The 19,437-nt window shown below is 34.9% G+C and overlaps 1 protein-coding gene across 1 annotated transcript in view; it reads right to left on the bottom strand.

The window, feature by feature from the left end:
* Nucleotides 1-3,930: 3,930 nt before the first annotated feature.
* The window catches only part of C1GALT1 (core 1 synthase, glycoprotein-N-acetylgalactosamine 3-beta-galactosyltransferase 1), a 37,722-nt gene continuing 22,215 nt past the window's right edge, over nt 3,931-19,437 (bottom strand). Inside the window, exons 2-4 of the mRNA XM_059932802.1 lie at nt 14,500-14,736; nt 10,631-11,298; nt 3,931-4,859 (exon numbers count right to left, since the gene is read on the bottom strand). Coding sequence (XP_059788785.1) covers nt 4,641-4,859; nt 10,631-11,298; nt 14,500-14,736 — 1,124 coding nt within the window. The 3' untranslated portion in view covers nt 3,931-4,640. The remainder of the gene's footprint in view (nt 4,860-10,630; nt 11,299-14,499; nt 14,737-19,437) is intronic.

The raw sequence follows: 19,437 nt of genomic DNA, 5'->3' as shown, positions 1-19,437 counted from the left end.
TTCTGACTTACTGGTGATCACTTAAAATAAGCAAGTCACCAGACATTTTTAAATCATTCATGATACTATTACCTTACATAATTTTTAAATTCCAAAACACAAACGTTCACTGGGTAATATAACACACTGCTTAGCAGTAAGATTAGTTTCCCTCTAATAATATACTTTATATGGATTATAATTTGCAGGGCCCTGCAAAGTTATTTAAACTTAACACATATAAACTAAAAACTAGAGAGGTAAAGGAACTGAAACAGAGCATTATTCAACTCTGAAACTAGTTTCAGAGTTGGTTTCTCTAAAGAGAATTTATAAAATTTCTTATTCTAATTTGAATTAAATCTCTATTTCAACTCCAATATATAAACATAAGCCATCTTTTAAAAATCAATAGAGTTTACATTTAGCACAAAATAACCCACAGGTTGTCCCCTAGATTTCTTAAGTATGCTTCTGTCAGGCCTACTGTAAATAAGTAGAGAGATGAGGCAAATGAGGTTATTTTGTTTGTGAAAAGGGGAATTTGGGAAGTAGGAGAATCCAAATAATTTTACTTCATTTAATTGTATATCTAGCATTAGTTTAACATTGTAGACTTTTTAAGTAGGTCAAGTATCCTGAGAGCCAGCAGGCATTATTCTTAGACAAATTTTTACTTCCAATCTCATAGGGAAACCTAACGTTAATAGGTATAAAATAATGTAAGTGATACATACAAACCCTAATCACTAATAACAGCCAAATTAACCTTGTGAAGGCAGAATAAAGAGTAGTTAGAAAATGGAAGTTAGTTATCAAGGAAATAAAGAAGGGCAATAAATATAAAGAAGCAGAAATTGTCAGAGAATATTCTAAAGAAATGAAAATTTAAATGAATAAAAGGGTAGACTTGATCTAATCAATCAAATGAAGGATTTTTTCAAGCCTCAATCTGGTAATAATACAGTATAATGGGCTCAAGGAAGTGAAAAATTAATACTCAAACAATTATGAAAATAACCAGTTAGTAAATTTAATGCTCAAATCCAATTACCATACTTAAAAAAAAAAAAATTGGTCAGTGATTTATTTTCGAATCTTCTTACAGTAACAAAAACTCCTCTGAAGTTTATTTGAAAACAAACAATTGAACTCTGGGATAAAAATCTGCTTTGTATCATCTATGAACTTCCCACTTGAAAATACAAGTATATATTGGAGAATGTAAGATAGCAAAAGCCTGTTTTGAGACCATACTGAAATCATTTACCCAGATGACAAAAATCTTAATTTAAAAGACAGTAAGTCATTATCATCATGAAATCTGGTTTTATGTGCTCTATCAAATACTTGGAGAGTTTTTTGCTTTATTAGGTCCTATAGGACAGTCAACTGATTCTTGAAAGTGATAAAATTTTGATAGTATGAATTGGCAGAAAAATATTCTGCACATTATAAAATAGTACTTTGCTACCTCTAAAATTTTTTTACTAACAATTGTGGACATTTTTTATGACATTCATTTAAGTATGCTTTTAATGAATTAATATATACTTACTAGTATTTACTGAAACTTTTCTGCCCCATTATGAAATTACTAAACTTCATATTTTACTGTGGGCCCTGATATTAGTAACTCTGAAGAAGCTAAAGAATTTTGCCAAAATGAATGATCCACTGACCCTTTAAATTATCTTTAGTCTTTTACATTTAATATAGTGTGATGTTGAACTACACTCATTTAAAACATGCTTTATCTAAATTTTTGAAAGATAACCTTACTTATGGGGCAAGTAATCCTCAGCGTGTTCCAAGGATGATTTGCATCAGAATCACCAGGTTTTAGGGAAATGCTGAATAAGAATCACCTGGAGGGCTTGTTTAAACATAATTGCTAGCCTCTACCCCTAGAGTTCCTGATTCAGTAGGTCTGGGGTGAGACCCAGGAGAGGATGCATTACCAACAAGTTTCCAGGTGATGCTGATACTGCTGGTTGGGACCACACACTGGTGGAGAACCAGTGCCCAAGGGTATCTGGTAAGAATGCATACTCCTGGGTCCCATGATAGAATCACAATTTCTGGAATTGGGGTCTTGAAATCTCTGTTTTAACAAGCTCCCAGGCAAGAGTATAATAACCACAATTTAAGAACCACTATGACAATTTGGCTGGTTAGTTTGACTACTGCTGGCCAATGTATCAGATGTCACATGCCATTAAGTAAAAATGGAAATAATGCTAATGATTAACCTCAAGGCTGACATGGGGCAAAGAAATCCTAGCTCTGTTACTTAGTAGCTTTCTGACAGTGGAAAATGACTTTAGTTTTCTGAGCCTCAGTTTTCTCATCTATAATATGGGAATAACTCCCAATTTGTGAGGATTAACACAGAGTATCTAAGCACATTACCTGGCATACAGTAGGCATCAAATAAAAACTAGCTATTACTTACTATAAGAAATGTATGAGATATTTCCTTTAATACCTGATTTGATTAAAGCAGATTTCTCATTAATTTAAAACAAATATTTACACTCCAAGGTAAAGAATAATAAGAAAACTTTATACTTAGCACTCCATACTCTGGGCCAAACAGTGTTTTTAAAAGCCACACACATATTCACTCATTTAATCCTCATAAAAATCCTGTGAGGTAGGTAGTATTATTGTCCCTAGTTTACAGATGAGGGAATTGAGGCACAGAGAGATTAAGTAAATTGCTCAAGGTTACAAAACTAGTGATGGAGCAAGAATTTAAACCCAGGCAGTCTGACTTCAGACCCCAGGATTCATCACAATGTTGATTTCCTATGAATCAATTTTAAGGTTTTTGGATGTTTATGGTAAACCATTTATACTTCTAGTACGGAAAAGTAGCACGTATGGACTGCAAATAAATTCCTATCCATACTAAGGTAAAGAGTTGTTCAAATAATAGAATGAATGCCTTGAAATTTTGGCAGATGATATCATCATGAAAATAACAAAAAACAATTCAATTGGTAAAAACTGGTGTAAGTTTTCACTATGTTGACAGAGTAATCCATAATTAGCCACTAAGATGAACATCCTCTCAAATATACAACTGAAAGAGGTCATGGTTTCGCATGTTTTGGCACAATAAATATAAACTATTTAGCTAAGCAGCAGAATCAATGGCATGACAACCACATAAAATTAGCATAATGATAAAACATAAGAGAAATGTAAATTATTTGTAACATTTAAGATAATCTTATGGAAAGTCTGTGAAGTATTCTGTTATGATACACTCAGATGATATTGCTAAAGACAACAAAAATTTAAAATTTTCTTTCCTTCCAGAAATTCTTTAAATAGAGGGTCACTAAAATTAGAATGAAACATTTATGAATGTGTTTTTGATGAAAGTCTTGAACGGGTCATCAAGACTGAGCTCTCTTACAACTGTCCACTGGCAAAACAATCATCCCCAAATAAGCCAGCATCAAAATTCAGGCTGTTATTCGTAAACTAAGTATTTGGTCTTTTAATATCTGACATATTTCAATTTGTTTAAGCACTCTGCATTTTTTAATGTTTCTAATTAACTCTGGTCAAAATCTCACAAATTATTTTGCCAGTGTAACTAACAGCCACCTCAGAGCCTGAAAAACGAATCTCAAAACTCTGCTTTAAACAAGTTATGAAAGGCACAAACAAGTTCTCATCTCTCAACAGGATGAGAATGAAAGGAACTATAATTATGTAGTTGGACAGTTTTAAATAATCAGTTAAAAATGTTACTTAGTGATTCCTGAGAGTGGCACTAATATAAGAAAAGCATCCCCAAATAGCATTACATTTACTACTTATTAGTTACCCATAATTAACAATGGGCAAATTTGGGAATAAAATATTAAAAAATGCATGTTTACAGAATGTTATTAATACTTTCAGTAAATAAATATTAATAGTTGAGAATGGCATTCAAGAATGGTTAAACATGTTTAGGAAAGAGACAACGGGGACTCAGTAAAAGATTAACTATTAATTAGAACCAAGTATATAATACAGTCAAGGCCCATGATAATTTCAAAATGTGGTTTTATTAATGCACTTTAGGTCAAGTGCCATTCTTAGTCTACCTTATTCTGGAAGAAATACTGCCAATTATAGTCACAGCAAAATTTTCATTAGACAAAAGTTGCATGTGTGTGTGCGTGGCGGGGAGGTTGGTTCATTTATATCATACTGCAAATATAAACTCAGGCTTTGAGTTTACAAACAACACTGAACAACAATATTTCCTTCTAAATTTTCTTTAAGGCAGATCTGTGTAGCATCGTGTGTGGGTTACTAACAATGGTGCAGTGTAGTTTTAGCAAATTTAACTGTTTTAGTTTCTCAGTGAAAATAATACATGTGGTCAGGAACAGGCAACAAAATCTCTTCTAGTTCCTCTGCCTGGCCACCATTTTAAAAACACAAGTTTTTCATATACGTATATATATTACTGTATCAAAACACATTTCAACAGACTTCACAGCTCACTTAAAGCTTCAGTTTACAGTCATTCATATGAAAAATTTCTAATATGGAATGTTCACTTAGAAAGAATTCCTCACTGGGATTCCAGTGTTCTATATCAGAAATGGAGAAGTTCTTCTTCAGTGCAATGTTAGACATTTTACCTCTGTTCATTTATGTTTTTCTTTCAAGGGCTCCTGATTTACTTTTGTATCTTCATTTTTGTATGTTTGACTTATTTCCTTTAGCATCTTCTCAGGGAAGGCAGGTTGATATCTGTATAAATAACCATACGGACGAAGATGATAAACGAGGTATTCTAACTCATACATAGTTGTAGGATCAACATAGTGAAAAGAAACTGCAAGATCAGAACAGCAACCAGGACCCTGAAAAAGTAGTGGAAACAGGCATTATTAGTAAATAGCACATTGTTAACATACAATATTCAAATACTGATAAAGGAAACACTAATTTTAACAGAATCCAAGCATTAAGGCTGGCAAAGTAAAGCAGAGGCACATTATTTATTAGACCTGTGAAAGAAACCAAGAGTTTTCAGAGTTCCCAATGATTTAAAATCAAACATGAAGTTGCTGAAGTATATCTAACTGAAACAATATTCTCTCATGCCCTATGGATTAGCAAAAAAAGAAAACGCTTGAGACCTCCTCAAATAAAAGGGTCAGCTATACAAAGGATAAAGCTCTATTTCTCCAAGTTTTGCTTTCTCTTCATAACTTTCTCACTATGAAGTTTTGCTTGGCTCAGCCTCAGAAAGACACCTTTGGAACATTCAATGACTACAAAGTCTTGCCCAGTATGTGTCTGCAACCTAATACTTCATCGACACATCAACCCAAACAGTATAGTACTTAAGAGGGGAAGTGCTGAGTAATACCTAGGTTTGGGTCTAAATTTCGCCTACTAGTATATAATCTTGGGCAAGTTACTTAATCTCTATAAGCTTCAATTTCCCCATGTTCAAAAGATGCTTACTTAAAGGAGACAACATGTGTCACATGCTTGGTACCATGCTTTACCTATAGTAAATGCTCAATAAATGTTAGTTATTACTGACAGAATAATCAAGTTCAGGTGGCCCTCAGTAAGTAGGTCAAAGTTAAAACTTTGTTCAGTTATATAATTCTCATACATTTCTAAAAGAGTTGGCATGAGAGCAGATTTAAATAAAACAAGACAAAAACAAAATAACAAAAATACAACGTAAAAAGAGGAATGAAAAAGCAAGAAAATAAAGAAAACAGAAATTTTAAAAACTGGTCCCAGACTTAAATAGTCACAAGGTCATCTGGGGATCAGAATTGGTATCTGGAGACTGTTTCACTCAGATGACTCCAAGAAAACTTAAGTCTCTAATGTCTTTGCAGGGACCCAGGGAGGAAAACAGTCTGGCAAGTTCCCAGAGAAGATTCATATTGACCTATTGAATTGAACATTTAATAATTCATGTTTGGAAGTATGTAGCTTACAATGCAGTAAAAATCATTAAGAAATTGTCCACTGTATTTTCTCTGACCTTTCCTTTGAAACAAACACTGGATATGTGGGTTTCCTGGACCACCATGTAGATTCTGGAAAATTATCTGGTGCCTACTTTTTACATCTTTAGGGAATTTAAGAATAGGAACAAATATGAAAAGTAAACAGATAAGTCAACTTGTGATTATCAAACCAGCTCTGTCCAGTAGATATGTGAGCCACATAATGCAATAGCCATACTTAAAAAGTAAAAATAGGTGAAATTAATTTGAATATATTTTAACTGAATAAATCTATATTATTTTCTTAATATTTAATAGGTGATCAATATTTTTAAAATTATTGATGAAATCATTCTTTTTATTTGTGCTGAGTCCTTGAAATCAAGTATGACTTTTATACCTGAGCACATCTAAATTTTGATAGCCATACTTCAAACACTCAATAGTCATATGTGGTTAGTGGCTACTATAGTGGCCAGTGCACAGTAAACTAAAGACTAGAACAAGAGTGGTTAATATTAAATTACTGATCCTCTCTGGAAGCAATTTTATATAACTCTGAAATATTGCAATAATATTTTTGATAAGATTTACTGCATTAATTATGTTATACTCTATTGCACTGTTTTTTTACTGGATGGCCAGGATACTGTTATTATTAAGCTTTATAAGCAATAAAAGGCTATAAAAAAACAGCTAAAATTATTAGAAACAAAATACCTAGTTCTTTGCATATGATTATGGATACCCCAAAAACTCGAGAGTAGAGTGAAAAATCATCAGAATAAAAAATCCAGGAACAGAGCCAGATTTTAAAGATGCTTAAAAAAAACAAACAAACAGCTTTCATGTATATACTAGTTAAAAAGTTTTAAGAAAAGAGCTCAAGTAGAAGAGTAACAAAAATACTAAAAACCTAGGGAGATACTTAAGAAATAAAGATTTACCTGAAGAAAAGTATAAAACTTTACTAAGAGACCTAAAAGGAACTTAAAAAATCCTGGGCAAAGATGTCCACTGTTCCTAAATTAGTAAGTTTATACACAAGAATAAAGACATGAGAGTTGCCAAAACAATTTAAAAGAGAGGGAGAAATAAAGGAGAGGAAGACACATTCTTAGATTAATAACTTAAAATTTTTGTAAAGCTACAAGGTTCAAAACAATATGGTACTGAGCCAAAACCAAATAGAACAATGGAACAGAACTGAAATCTCAGATACCGATCCTACTATAAGCAATGCTATAGTGAATGATAATAAAGGAGATATTTTTAAATCAGTAATGAAAGCAAGACTCAGTTAATAAATGGAACTGGAATAATTAGTTAACAATTTGGAAAAATCAAGAGCTCTCTACATCAACCATATATCAGTAAGTTTCAAATGGATTAGAGTTAATGCAAATAAAACTGAAGAATTAATATAATAAACCATATTTGATCATTTCTGACCTACGAAAAGGCAATTTCACAAGTAGAGGGTTTTTAAAATATTTTAAAATCCACTTATTTTAAATCCACTGTATTAAGACTGATTGCAAATTTTCTGGTAAAAAATCTACTGCTAGGGAATAGACTGTATGTAGTCCTAGAGAATAGACTTTATTCCTAGGGAACAGACTTTATTCCTAGGAATAGACTTACTTCTAGGGAAGTGAGAAGGTGGTATGAGAAGGGAACTGCACGCAAAGTTCTGAACAACCAGCTTAAGAACATAACTCTTTGATCAACTAGAATATCTCACACCCTAACCTCTAGAAAAAAATTTTCTACACTGTATTTTTAGTGATTACTAGACAGGGAAAGTGTATGTATGAGACTCAGGATGGCTTTGAAAACAGTAACTCCCTTAGAGAGAAGCCAATTTATTAAATGATGAGTAATAATAGAAGTCTGATTTCACTTTGGGTTTATACAGAACCTCCTGAGAGAGAAGAGACAATATCAGAAGGTTGGGTCAATTTTGGAACTTCCAAGCCTATTTTATAGTCTTCAATACAACTCACAAATTATTATAGAAGGAACATAAAATTTTCCATTTTAAAAACTAGTACAATTTAAATAAAATATGTACTATAGAAATATTTATTTTGTTAATATAAAGTATATTGTTGGGTATACCCTATTTGTATGTGGGAACTGTGGGCAGTACTCTTAAAGAGAAAGTAGGATATTTTACTGGTTACAAAATAATGACAATTATGATGTCCCTTTGCCGTTACCGTTATGTGTACTCAATATCAGATACTCTTAGTAAAATCTTACATGCATTTAGGTGTATTTGTTATTATGCATTTGTAATGTTTTTGAGTTTGGGTATATTTTTGTATGGGAAGCGGTGCAGAATTAAGAAGGGAAGAGGTCAAGTAATCTTGGAATGGTTTAAGAAGAGTTTACACTAAAGAAGCATCCAAAGTAGTACCTCACTAAAACCAAAACAAAAATAGACTATCAAAAGCACACTTGGGAATACATCTGTTTTATAGTTTAGAAAATTCTTGCATCTCTAATAGAAATAAGATGCTAGCATACGGTTTCAAAGAACCTCATTACATAAAACTGTGCTTTAAAATGTTTATTCAAGTGGAATTTATCCCAACAGAAGAATATTTATTCTAACATATCCCCTACCCTCCTTTCAGGGGCACATACCCCATTAATCAGAGAGGGGTGCTCATGATGGAAATAACACAAGCTTTTAGAACCAGAGTGGATTTGCAATACTGCCTAGGCTACTTAGCAGGATAGACCAGTTACCTAATTTTCCTGAGCCCCAGTTTTGTCCCCTCTTAAATGCAGGATTGCCGTAAGGATTAGCTATCATTTCTGTGTAAGTAACAAGAACACACTGGTGGTTGAGAGCTGAAACGGTAGTGATTTGCTTCAAATTTTCCTTTTTAAAGCTGATAGCTTAAAGCTTCGGTCAGATATTCTAGGTCAAGGTTTTGAAAACACAGTGCTGTTGACATTTTGGGCTGGATAATCTTTGTTGTGAGGGCTGTCCTGTGCATTGTAGAATGTTTAGCACCTAGTGGGTTTATAGTCTCGTGGGTTTCTATCCATTAGGTGCCAGTAGCAACCGCTAAGTTAACAAGCAAAAAGGTCTCCAGATTTTGCCAAATGTCCTCTGGGAAGCAAAAAAGCCCCCGGTTGAGAACCACTGTTCTAGATGATGATCTGAAAACACTGGCTCGTGAAGAAGAGAAAGGTAGCACAAAGTGTATTATTTGTACCTTAGGGCCAGAGGAAAGAAGGCGAAGAGCACTAGTGACTTGCCTTGAGACATATTAATCAACAATAGAACTGAGTCTAAAAGCTAGGTTTCATGACTCCCGGTCTCCAGTCATTCACTGCTGCAATGCTCATATAGTGAAAAACCGGCAACAGCCTACTAAATACACATCGGCTGAAGAATGGGTAAGTTACAGTATATTCATATATTAGATTATGACACAGCAGTCTAAATTAATGAAGCAGATACATATATTAATGTTGATAAATTTCAATGTGTGAAAAAGGCATATGTTCAAGTATACATGAGGTATAATTCCACTTATTTAAAGACCTGCAAAACAATATCCTATATACTATTTATGGATTCATAAACATGTAGGAAAAATATAAAAACACACATGGTTATTATAAGTACTAAACTCATGATAGTGGTTAACTCTGAGGAAGGAAGTAAGAAAACTGGACCGAGGAGGGTACATAGGCCTCACCTAGTTCTATATCTTTTTCTTTTTGAAAAAAAAAATCTGAAGCAAATGTGACAAAAGATTAATATTTGGTAAAGCTGATTGTTGGGTACAAAATAGTATATCCTTCTCAAATATTTAGCTATACATCTGAAATATTTAGTAAAATAATGTATTTTAGATAAAATTCTCAGGAATGTAAGCTAAGGTGTCAAGTGAGATCTAGGACTTATTAGGTACTCACTGTGTGATAGACACGGTCCTACACCGTAACTACCACTGAATGAGACAGGTTCATCAGATCCATCTTACAAATGAGGAAACTTAGGTTCAGGAGTTAGGCAAATTCTGTCCATCCAAGGTCATTCAGCAATTAGGTGGGACAGCAGGATTTGAACGTAGGTCTTTCTGAACCTCAAAGTCTTTTCATGTGTCGTTCCTAAAGACGTGAAGGCTCTTTACCCAGATCTTCCCATAGCCTGCTTTCTAACCTCACTCAGGTTTCTGTTCAAAAGTTACCCTTTAGCGAAGTCTTCCTTAATTGCCTAAACTAGAGTACCCCATTCCACTCTGGGTCACTCTCCATCCTCTTACCTGGCTTTACTGTTCTTCAGGGCACTTGCCACTACCTAAGATCATATTATAACTTGACTTGTCTGCCTGTTTATTGTATGTCTCCTCATTCAGAATGTAAGGTTCATAAGAACTGGAACTTGGCCATATTTACCGCTATATTCTTAGTGCCTGGCATACAGTAGTACGAATATTTGCTGAATTACCACTGCTGACACCTTTGTTCTCATCTACTCTGTTATACTGCCATTCGATATAAAAAGACTAAGGTAGATTCTTAGTTATTGATACTAAAGAAACATAAGCATTATTAGCTAGTTTTTTTTTTAAAGTAAACAAAAGTCAGTCTAAGTATTTATACAGTAATAAAATTTCTAAACTTACCTCTACAGGAGGATAATAGTTATAATTCCAGTACCAAAAGGTTCTAGGCAGATAACCCTTAATTAAATGGTGTTCTGGTACAAAGGGATGAAAAGTTTCTTTTCCAGTGGTATCTCTGGAATCTCCTGCTTCTACATTTATAATTTCCATGCATCTCCCCAGTGCTAAATCTTCGATGGAGGAACTATGCGTACATTTGTCTGTTTTAAATGCATCAACAAATCTCTTCAAGGCTTCTTTGCTCAGTACATATCCTGCTCCTCCACTCATGTAGCCCTGCTTTACATAGGGCTTAAATCTTCTCCCAAAGTAAATGGGTTCTTCAGGGTTGTATTTTGAGAGAAGCCATCTCAAGTTTTCTAATATAACATATGTATCATCATCTGCTTTCATAAACCAATCAGCATCTTCTAAATAATGATCATGAACATACTGAAAAGCTTTAATTGTTTTCCAGTATAGTTGGTCTCTGCCTTCTCTGGTTTTTAATCCCACAGCAGGGAAGTCTTTATTTTCTTCTGAACTCATAAATAACACTTTATTACAACGCTGGGCCCATGTAGCTTTGACGTGTTTAGCCTTTTTCTCTAGATTTTGAGGCCCTGTCATTACCCAGCAAAGAATTTTAACCTTCTGATAGAGGTTTTCGGCGATGTCAGTGTTCTCATCTATTAAACAGAAAAATTTTAAAGTTAATTTACATAGTTGTAAAATCCAAATAAATTATACCACAGAAGACATTTTCTTAAACAATTTCCAAGATGCCCCCCACCCCGTATACCTCTTTACCATTAGTGATTTAGCTGCTGAAAGAAACAGAACATTGACAGGAAGTTCTCACTGCTGTGAATAAGCTTCTGAAGGGCAGGAAAGACAAACTAATGAAGTAGCAGTTCATTTTGGAGTCCACAAGAGTCTAGTGTTAAGAATTTCTACAAGTACCCTGAGGTGGTTTTAAAAATGCTTTCATGACTACTCCAGTTTGAAGAAGAGTTAATGCAAAGCAGAGATTACTTCTTACAGTAACACACCTCATTCCAAAACGCAAATCTAACAGTGAGAAACAGAACAGAAGAACAGGTAGAGGTAGTATTTCCAAGATTGTCTAGAGCAGTGTTTTTCAAAGTACTGGTTTGCAAAGAAATAGGGAACTTATGCCAGAATATAAAGCAGCATGTTACTTCTTTCATCGAGGAAGTTTTACTACAACCTATCAAAACGTCCACTTAACTCAGCAGTGAGCTTAACTGAGTTACATCCTGGTGCAAGATCCTTATTAGGATGCAGACAGGTAACAAACAATTCACAGGCTGTCAGGCCAAGGCTACCTTTTGAGTAACACTGCTCTAGAGGAAGAATCCAACTATGATATTCCAGATCAGTGCTTGGTGAAGGATCAATTTTTATTTCCAATAGTTAGAGACCTATACTTCTGTAAATATGCTAAAAATGAATTACTAATAAAATAAAATTTAAAAAATAAATATAAAATACAAGCCCAAAGTTTTTATTTCTAGATTTATTCAAAATTATTGTCAAATTACCATAAAGGTTTCTAACTATTTAATCCTGACTTTAATACTTATTTAGTTGTGGACCAGCGTGAGTCTGCAAAACCTCACTTTGTGTAGCAATGCTCTAGGCCGAATCCTGAGGAAACATCCTTAGAGTTAAGGTCAACCAGTGAGTTACAAAAGCTCAGCCCTGCGAAAAATTAACAACTGGAGGCATAAATTTCTAGTTAACTGATTGAGAGGGAGTAGAAGGAAAGATTGGGCAGGGCATGAAAATATTCTCATGTCCCTCTGAATATCAAGAATTCACAATCCAAAAACAGAGAAAACTACCCTCTTTTCAGTCAGAGAGCATTCACATTTCATATACTTGAGGAGCCCAATCTCTTAGCTGTACAGATATACCAAATGCTGGATGGTGGGGAAAGTGGTGGAAGCAGCAATCCCCAATATGTTTCACTTAGAGCAAGACATCCTTCTCCCTCCTGCTGGAATCTGGTAGATAGTCTTTCTCATTCTTTCAATTATTCATTCATTCATTACTCTGTAGTAGGCATGTGCTGGTACAGGAGATAAAAAGATGAATAAGACATATGTCCTGCTACAGAAGAATTCATTCTAGCATGGGAGCTTGGCATGCAAACCAATACTTGCCATATACTAGAAATGCTATAATAGAGGTATGTATGAAGGTTTCAGTGTGCTGAGGGTAAAATAAAGCAATGCCTTATAAACACTATAGAACATTGGAATGGGAAGTTGGCTAGAAGAGAGAAGAAAAGGATATAAAGCAATATCAGGAAAAATAAGAGATGATGCAAAAATTAGGTCTTTAAATGAAGCTCACCAGAAGAAAGGACAAAAGGCATGGTGAAGTTTGCTTGAGAGCAGGTACATGGATATGTGGCCTGAACTAGGGGAAGCGTGCTAGAGATTGAGAGAAGTAACCTAAAAAATGGTAAAGAAGCAGACTGTTAAATTTATGAGAAACAGGATTGATTGGTAAGCAAAGGAAAGCACCTACCATGACTTCATAGTTTCTGGCTTAGGCAGAAAGTAATGAGCTATATAAAAATAGGAGGAAGAATGAATTTTAGGATTATAAAGGAAAAGGAGTGTGATTTACACATGTTAAGTCTGAGAGAAACAGACCTCTAGCATACCCCACATTCTGTGGACCATCAAGTAGGACAAGTAGATCCTAATATATGTGCCTGCAGTGAGGCCGATCTACTACAGCCTACCAGGAGTAGAGAAGCCTGGCTCCAACTGATCAACTGAAGACCTAGAGCAATGATACAGATCAAGTGCACAATGATTAAACTGCTCTGTGATAAGAACATGGCTGCTCAGAGCTGAATCACTGTCATATAAACATTCACACACATGACACACTTTGTAATAGTATGCATGTATTTGCTAGTTCATAAAACTCAACAAGGATGTGATACCTCACCCTCAACCTCAGCTTAAGAGGTAGGAAAGAAGCAATTTACTGCCAAAAAGATAAGAGAAAAAACCCTTAATGGGGGACTCTCTGCATTCCAGAATTCCAATGGTTTTTCAAGCTGTTGTATTCTTCTCTGTCAAATAGATCACAATTTGCAGAGATCTTTGAATTCTGAATGTCTTCTCGTAGTGTCTGGAACTGGGCTAAGGTAAAGACAGCAAGGAACAGATGGAAACTAAAATTATGGGGATTGATGACATCACACAGGCAAAGAAAGAGCCAAAGGACAGAAACTTGGAGAAAACCAACATTTAAGGGGAACATAGAGGACATAATTCAGAACATCTGGATAGAGGTAGAAGACCAGGAGAAAATGAAGTCATTATATATAACACATTCCTAGTATTCTACTTCCCTAATTTTTTATGCCTCTCAAAACAAGAAAAGATTAGTTACGTTAGCTACTGACAAAATATAAATTGAGATTTACATATACCTCTTGAGCTTTTCTAGGAAAACAAGACTAAGCAAAAACCAAGATTAAAACAAGATGATAGCAAAAACCAAAGATACAGATATGAACCATGATAACAAAATTAAAATTTTTAGAAACAAATCTAACTTGAAAGTCTTGCCTTTCCCCAAGTTATGGTTTCTGAACTATTTCTATTTAAAAATAAATTCAAAGTTAATATCTTACACCCTAAATAAATCTGGGTTTTAGCAATTTCCTTCTCTTGAGGCAAACCAAGAACTGTCATTTAATACCTAGAATTAAGCTCATTTTCATCAAAAGATATAGTGATATAATAAAATTCATATAAATAACTTTTTCCAATTCTCTCAACACTTAAACAGATTGAAAAATATGGTTTCTGTTTACTCCTTAATAAAGTAAGCCATACCTTTATGTTGGCTAGCATCTGCATCAAAGTTCATCTGTCCTTCTAGATGATTCTGTTCATTATCATCTGAATGCCTAGCATGAGGATCATTATGAAGAATATTAGGCTGGAGGTCCCTCTGTTCTCCCAACAAAATACTAAGTAGCTGAGAACATAAAACAAATCCGATTGCTGATCCACAAAGGAAGGTTAAAAAATTCAGCCAAGATTTAGAGGCCATTTCCCGAAAATGTATTTCTGTAAGAAAAAAATTAGCAGGATGTTATAAATTATAAAGCAATAAAAATACCAAGAGTAAGGACTGATAACTTTTAGCTATACCGGGAAGTTAATTCCTTTCATACAGGAGAACATATCTAAGAGTATTTAATTTTTGTCCCTCTATTTGCTGCGAAAACACACAGTATGGACAATTCAATAAAATAAACGAGTAGCAACTAGGAGGATCACTGCTGGGGTGGGGCACGGGCAAATATGTCAGTATTTACACACGGAATTTCCTGTTCTTCTAGCCAGGATCCTGCATGGACGCAAGCCTGCTTGCCACGTTCTTTTTCTTTCTTTGCTATCAAAATACTTATATTTACCTTTTTTCTCTTTTGGTAGTAATCATTACCTACTCTTATCAGGGGTCAGCAAACATTTTCTGTAAAGAATTAGAAATAAAATACATCAGGCTTTGTGGACCACAAATAGTGTCTTGTATATTCTTTTTCTTGCTTTTTATTAAAACAATCTTTTAAAGATGTAAGACGAATTCTTAGCTTGTAGAAGGCTAGAGTCAGCACTGTTTTGGGATCCGCAGGGCCAAACCTATCTGCCACCTGTTTTTGTAAGTGAAGTTTTACTTGAATACACCTAGTGGTGACTATGGCTGCTTTTGCACTACAACAGCAGAGTTGAGTAGCTGCAACAGTGGCAGTATGTCCCACAAAGCCTCATCTAGCCCTTTAAAAGAAAAGTTTGCCAACCCCTCGCCCTAATACCCAGGCTTCATTGCAGTGTTGAATGCAGCTGCCACCTGCTCACCATCTTTCATTGTTATCCCACTGGACTGCAAGACCCCGAACAGCATCTATATATCACTAGGATTAAGTAGGATGCCTGGGACAGTGGTTGCTCAACAAATGCCTGTTGAACTGCCCGACAACGAAACAGGCCCTTCTTAGGGGTTTGCTAATAATTACTACATGGTGAACTTATAAATTCCTATGAAATTCTTATAAGAATAGTCCTAATTCTACAGTTTCCAACTCACCAAGATAATTTTTAAAATGTTTGCTAAGCATCTACCAAAATAATTGCTAAGCATTAACGTTGCTAAGCACATGCCAGATGCAGTCCATACTTTATTTTGCTTGAAAAAAATTTTAATTTTAATTTCATTTTTCATTCTCACTATGACCACTTTGCAGATAAGAAAACAGAAATTTAAAAAAGTTAACAGATAACTTGCACAGGTTGACAAAATCAATAAAATTCACAATTTGAACCCAAGTCTGTCTGCTTAAAAAGTCAGTGCTCTTTCCATTGCATTTCTCAAACTCTTTACCCAATCACCACTAACAGCACAGAACAATGGACATGTATAGTGAAGGTAGGGGTCTGGGAGATATGACCGTCAAAATAAAAACTGCTTTGAAATACTTTGTAAAAACAAATAAACAAACCAATGATCACCACTGGAACAACAAAACAATTTCATGTGGTTATATTTCCAGAATGGCTAGGTTCTTTAAAAGCAACCATTCAGCTGAGTACAACCAGAAAAACTGAACAAAATGTAAAAATATATATGTTTGGAGACACTGGTAAGATATCAAGGCAGTGAGAATTGAGGGGAGGGGGGACAAGCTCTGGAAAAAGAAAGAAGTCAGGAAAGGTGGGCTGGACATTTGGCACAGCTTCATTCCTCAAGACAACTACTGATTCTGACAGAGAAAACAGTAGCTGACGCAAAGAAGCTAAGAAAAAACACAGAGTCCAGCATCTGCCTTGGAGAAGAGGTCCTGGAAAACAGGCAGGCTTTTATCTGGACCCTGAAAGGCTACAATCTAGGAATAAGGATGGAGCAGAAATTAGACCAACCTTCACAAGGACTGAAGCCCAAGTTGGAATCATCTTAACCACTGACTGATTAAGGTGATCTACCCCTAGCTTAACTGCAAAAATAAAGTTTCCCGGATAAATATAAAATTATGGAGAACCTCAAATTATTATTATAATTTTTAGGTAGTGATAATGTCCAACACAATAAAAAATAATCAGGTATCAAAATTAAAAGTCTGACTGAAAACAGAGAAAAGAGTAGAAAATAGAAACTGACCCCCAGGACACTTAAATAAGAGATTTTCCTACTAATAACTTTAGTTAGTCAATAAGTTAAATGACAAGATTAAGATATAAGGTATAGAACAGACATAGATGAAGAGAAAAATTAACAAACCGAAAGCCAGGTCACAAGAAATTACACAGACTGAAGTACAAAAAGACATAAGGATGGTAAATAAAAAATTGAGCAAAAGAAACATAATAGAGTGAAAAGGTCTAACATATGTGTTAATTGGAATCCTTGAAGAAAAAGAGACATATGATTGAGGAGAACCAGTATGTGAAGAAATAATGACTGAACATTTTCCAAAACTGACAAAAGACTACCAACTATCAGATTCAGGAGGCTCTATGAAACACAAAAAAATTTAAAAACTAAAAAAAAAAAAGGAGAAAAAAGAAAATGATACCAAGAAACACCACAGTGAAACTGCCAAAAACCAAAGACAAAGAAAGCATTCTATATCCAGCAAAAATTGCCTTCAAAAATAAATCCGAGGGACTTCCCTGGTGGCGCAGTGGTTGGGAGTCCGCCTGCCAATGCAGGGGACACGGGTTCGAGCCCTGGTCCGGGAGGATCCCACATGCCGCGGAGCAGCTAAGCCCGTGCAGCCTAGGACCCGTGCTCTGCAACGGGAGAGGCCACTGCAGTGAGAAGCCCGCGCGCTGCGGCGAGGAGTGGCCCCCACTCGCCGCAACTGGAGAGGGCCCACGCGCAGCGGCGAGGACCCAACGCAGCCAGAAATAAATAAATAAATAAATAAATAAATAAATTTATTTAAAAAAAATCTGAAAAAGATTTTTGAAAAAACAAAATCTGAATGAATTTATAATAAGCAGGTCTACTCTAAAAGAAATACTAAAAGGAGGAACTTCCCTGGTGGTTCAGTGGTTAAGAATCCGCCTGCCCATACAGGGGACACAGGTTTGAAGCCTGGTCTGGTAAGATCCCACATGCCACAGAGCAACTTAAGCCCGTGTGCCACAACTACTGAGCCTGTGCTCTAGAGCCCGCGAGCCACAACTACTGAGCCTGTGTGCCAAAACTACTGAAACCTGTGCACCTAGAGCCCGTGCTCCACAACAAGAGAAGCCACCGCAATGAGAAGCCCGCGCACGCACTGCAACGAAGAGTAGCCCCTGCTCGCCACAACTAGAGAAAGCCCGCACACAGCAACGAAGACCCAATGCAGTCATAAATAAATAAATAAATAAAATAACTAATTAAAAAAAATACTAAAACAAGTTCTTCAGGCAGAAGGAAAAGAATTCCATGAAAATTCAGAGATGTAAAAAGGAAGAGTGAGCTATAAAAAGCTTATGTATATAAATAAATACAAATGAACACTGGCTACATAAAACATTAAAAAGTTCCCACAAGGTATTATTACTATTATCATTAAAATAAATGACAAAACTGGCACAAAAAGTGTGAGAAGGATGCAAAGAGTTTAAGTGTTCTAAAATCATTTTGTTGTGTAAAAATACTAATATCAGACTTTAAGACACTAGGAATGTATACTATAATCGCTGATGTAATCATTAAAAAAGGTAAAAATATATAAATAAAACTCTAATAGAAAAAATTAAATGATAAAATAATACAAGTATTTTCAAGGCAGAAAAAAGGGAGAAGTGGATAAAAAAATACGTGGGACAAACAGGAAACAAAGTTATATGATTAACTAAACACAAATTTATCCGCAATGGCATTAACTATAAAAAGACTAAAAATTCGATTTAAAAGAGAAAGATTACCAGCCAGACTAGAGAAAAAAATAAACACAAGTATACGCTGCTTACAAGAGACATACATTAAATATATTCAGAAAGTTAAGAGCAAAAGGATGGAAAGAGATATGTCATCCAAACACTTATAAAAAGAAAGTATGTTAAAATCAGACAAAACAAATGAGTAGTGGTTACCTGGTTTGTTGTCTTCATGATATTCATTAAACTCTGCATTTATGATTTACACACTTTTCTGTATTAACATTTACTTTAGTAAAAGCTTTATATAAAAATACTTTCATAGGACCTTTTATTTTATCCCATTTAATACACATTTAATATATGTATATTAGACATAAAAATATTTATTCCAAAATCTGTAAGTAAATTTGGCATGCCATGGAACAGTACCATGCTTATCTTGTATCTCAGACCCTCTCTCTTGAATAGCAATTCCAGTTTGAGAAGAATGACCCTAAGGGGAAGTGGAGAGCAAAGCTGCTCAACACCAGAGATGCAAATTACCAATATGAACACAGCAGGCACTTGTTTACTTCTTTTACTCTATCTTTACTATAACTTCAAGTTTAGAAAGGTAGGCCCTCATGGGTAAAGAGTATATATGTCCCGCTCAACTCCCCCATTCAATTTCCCAGAGGAAAAGCAGAAACAAGTTTACCAAGTCTTTCTGCTGTTTTCCCTGAGGGGCAGCGTCCTCAAATTCTCCCTCCCACTGTCCTCTTTTCTCCATTCAAACTGCCCTTTAACAAAATCCTTATAATTCAAAAGGTGTAATCTACAATCCCAGAAAAATATCCTTCCTGCTTTAAGTGCTTCTTTTGAAACTCTAAAATTCTCCAGATTATTAGAAGCCCA

The sequence above is a fragment of the Balaenoptera ricei genome, chromosome 9 (genome assembly GCF_028023285.1).
Source record: "Balaenoptera ricei isolate mBalRic1 chromosome 9, mBalRic1.hap2, whole genome shotgun sequence".
NCBI lineage: Eukaryota > Metazoa > Chordata > Mammalia > Artiodactyla > Balaenopteridae > Balaenoptera > Balaenoptera ricei.
Note: the sequence above shows the minus strand (reverse complement) of the source record. Positions and strands in the feature narration are given on the sequence as shown.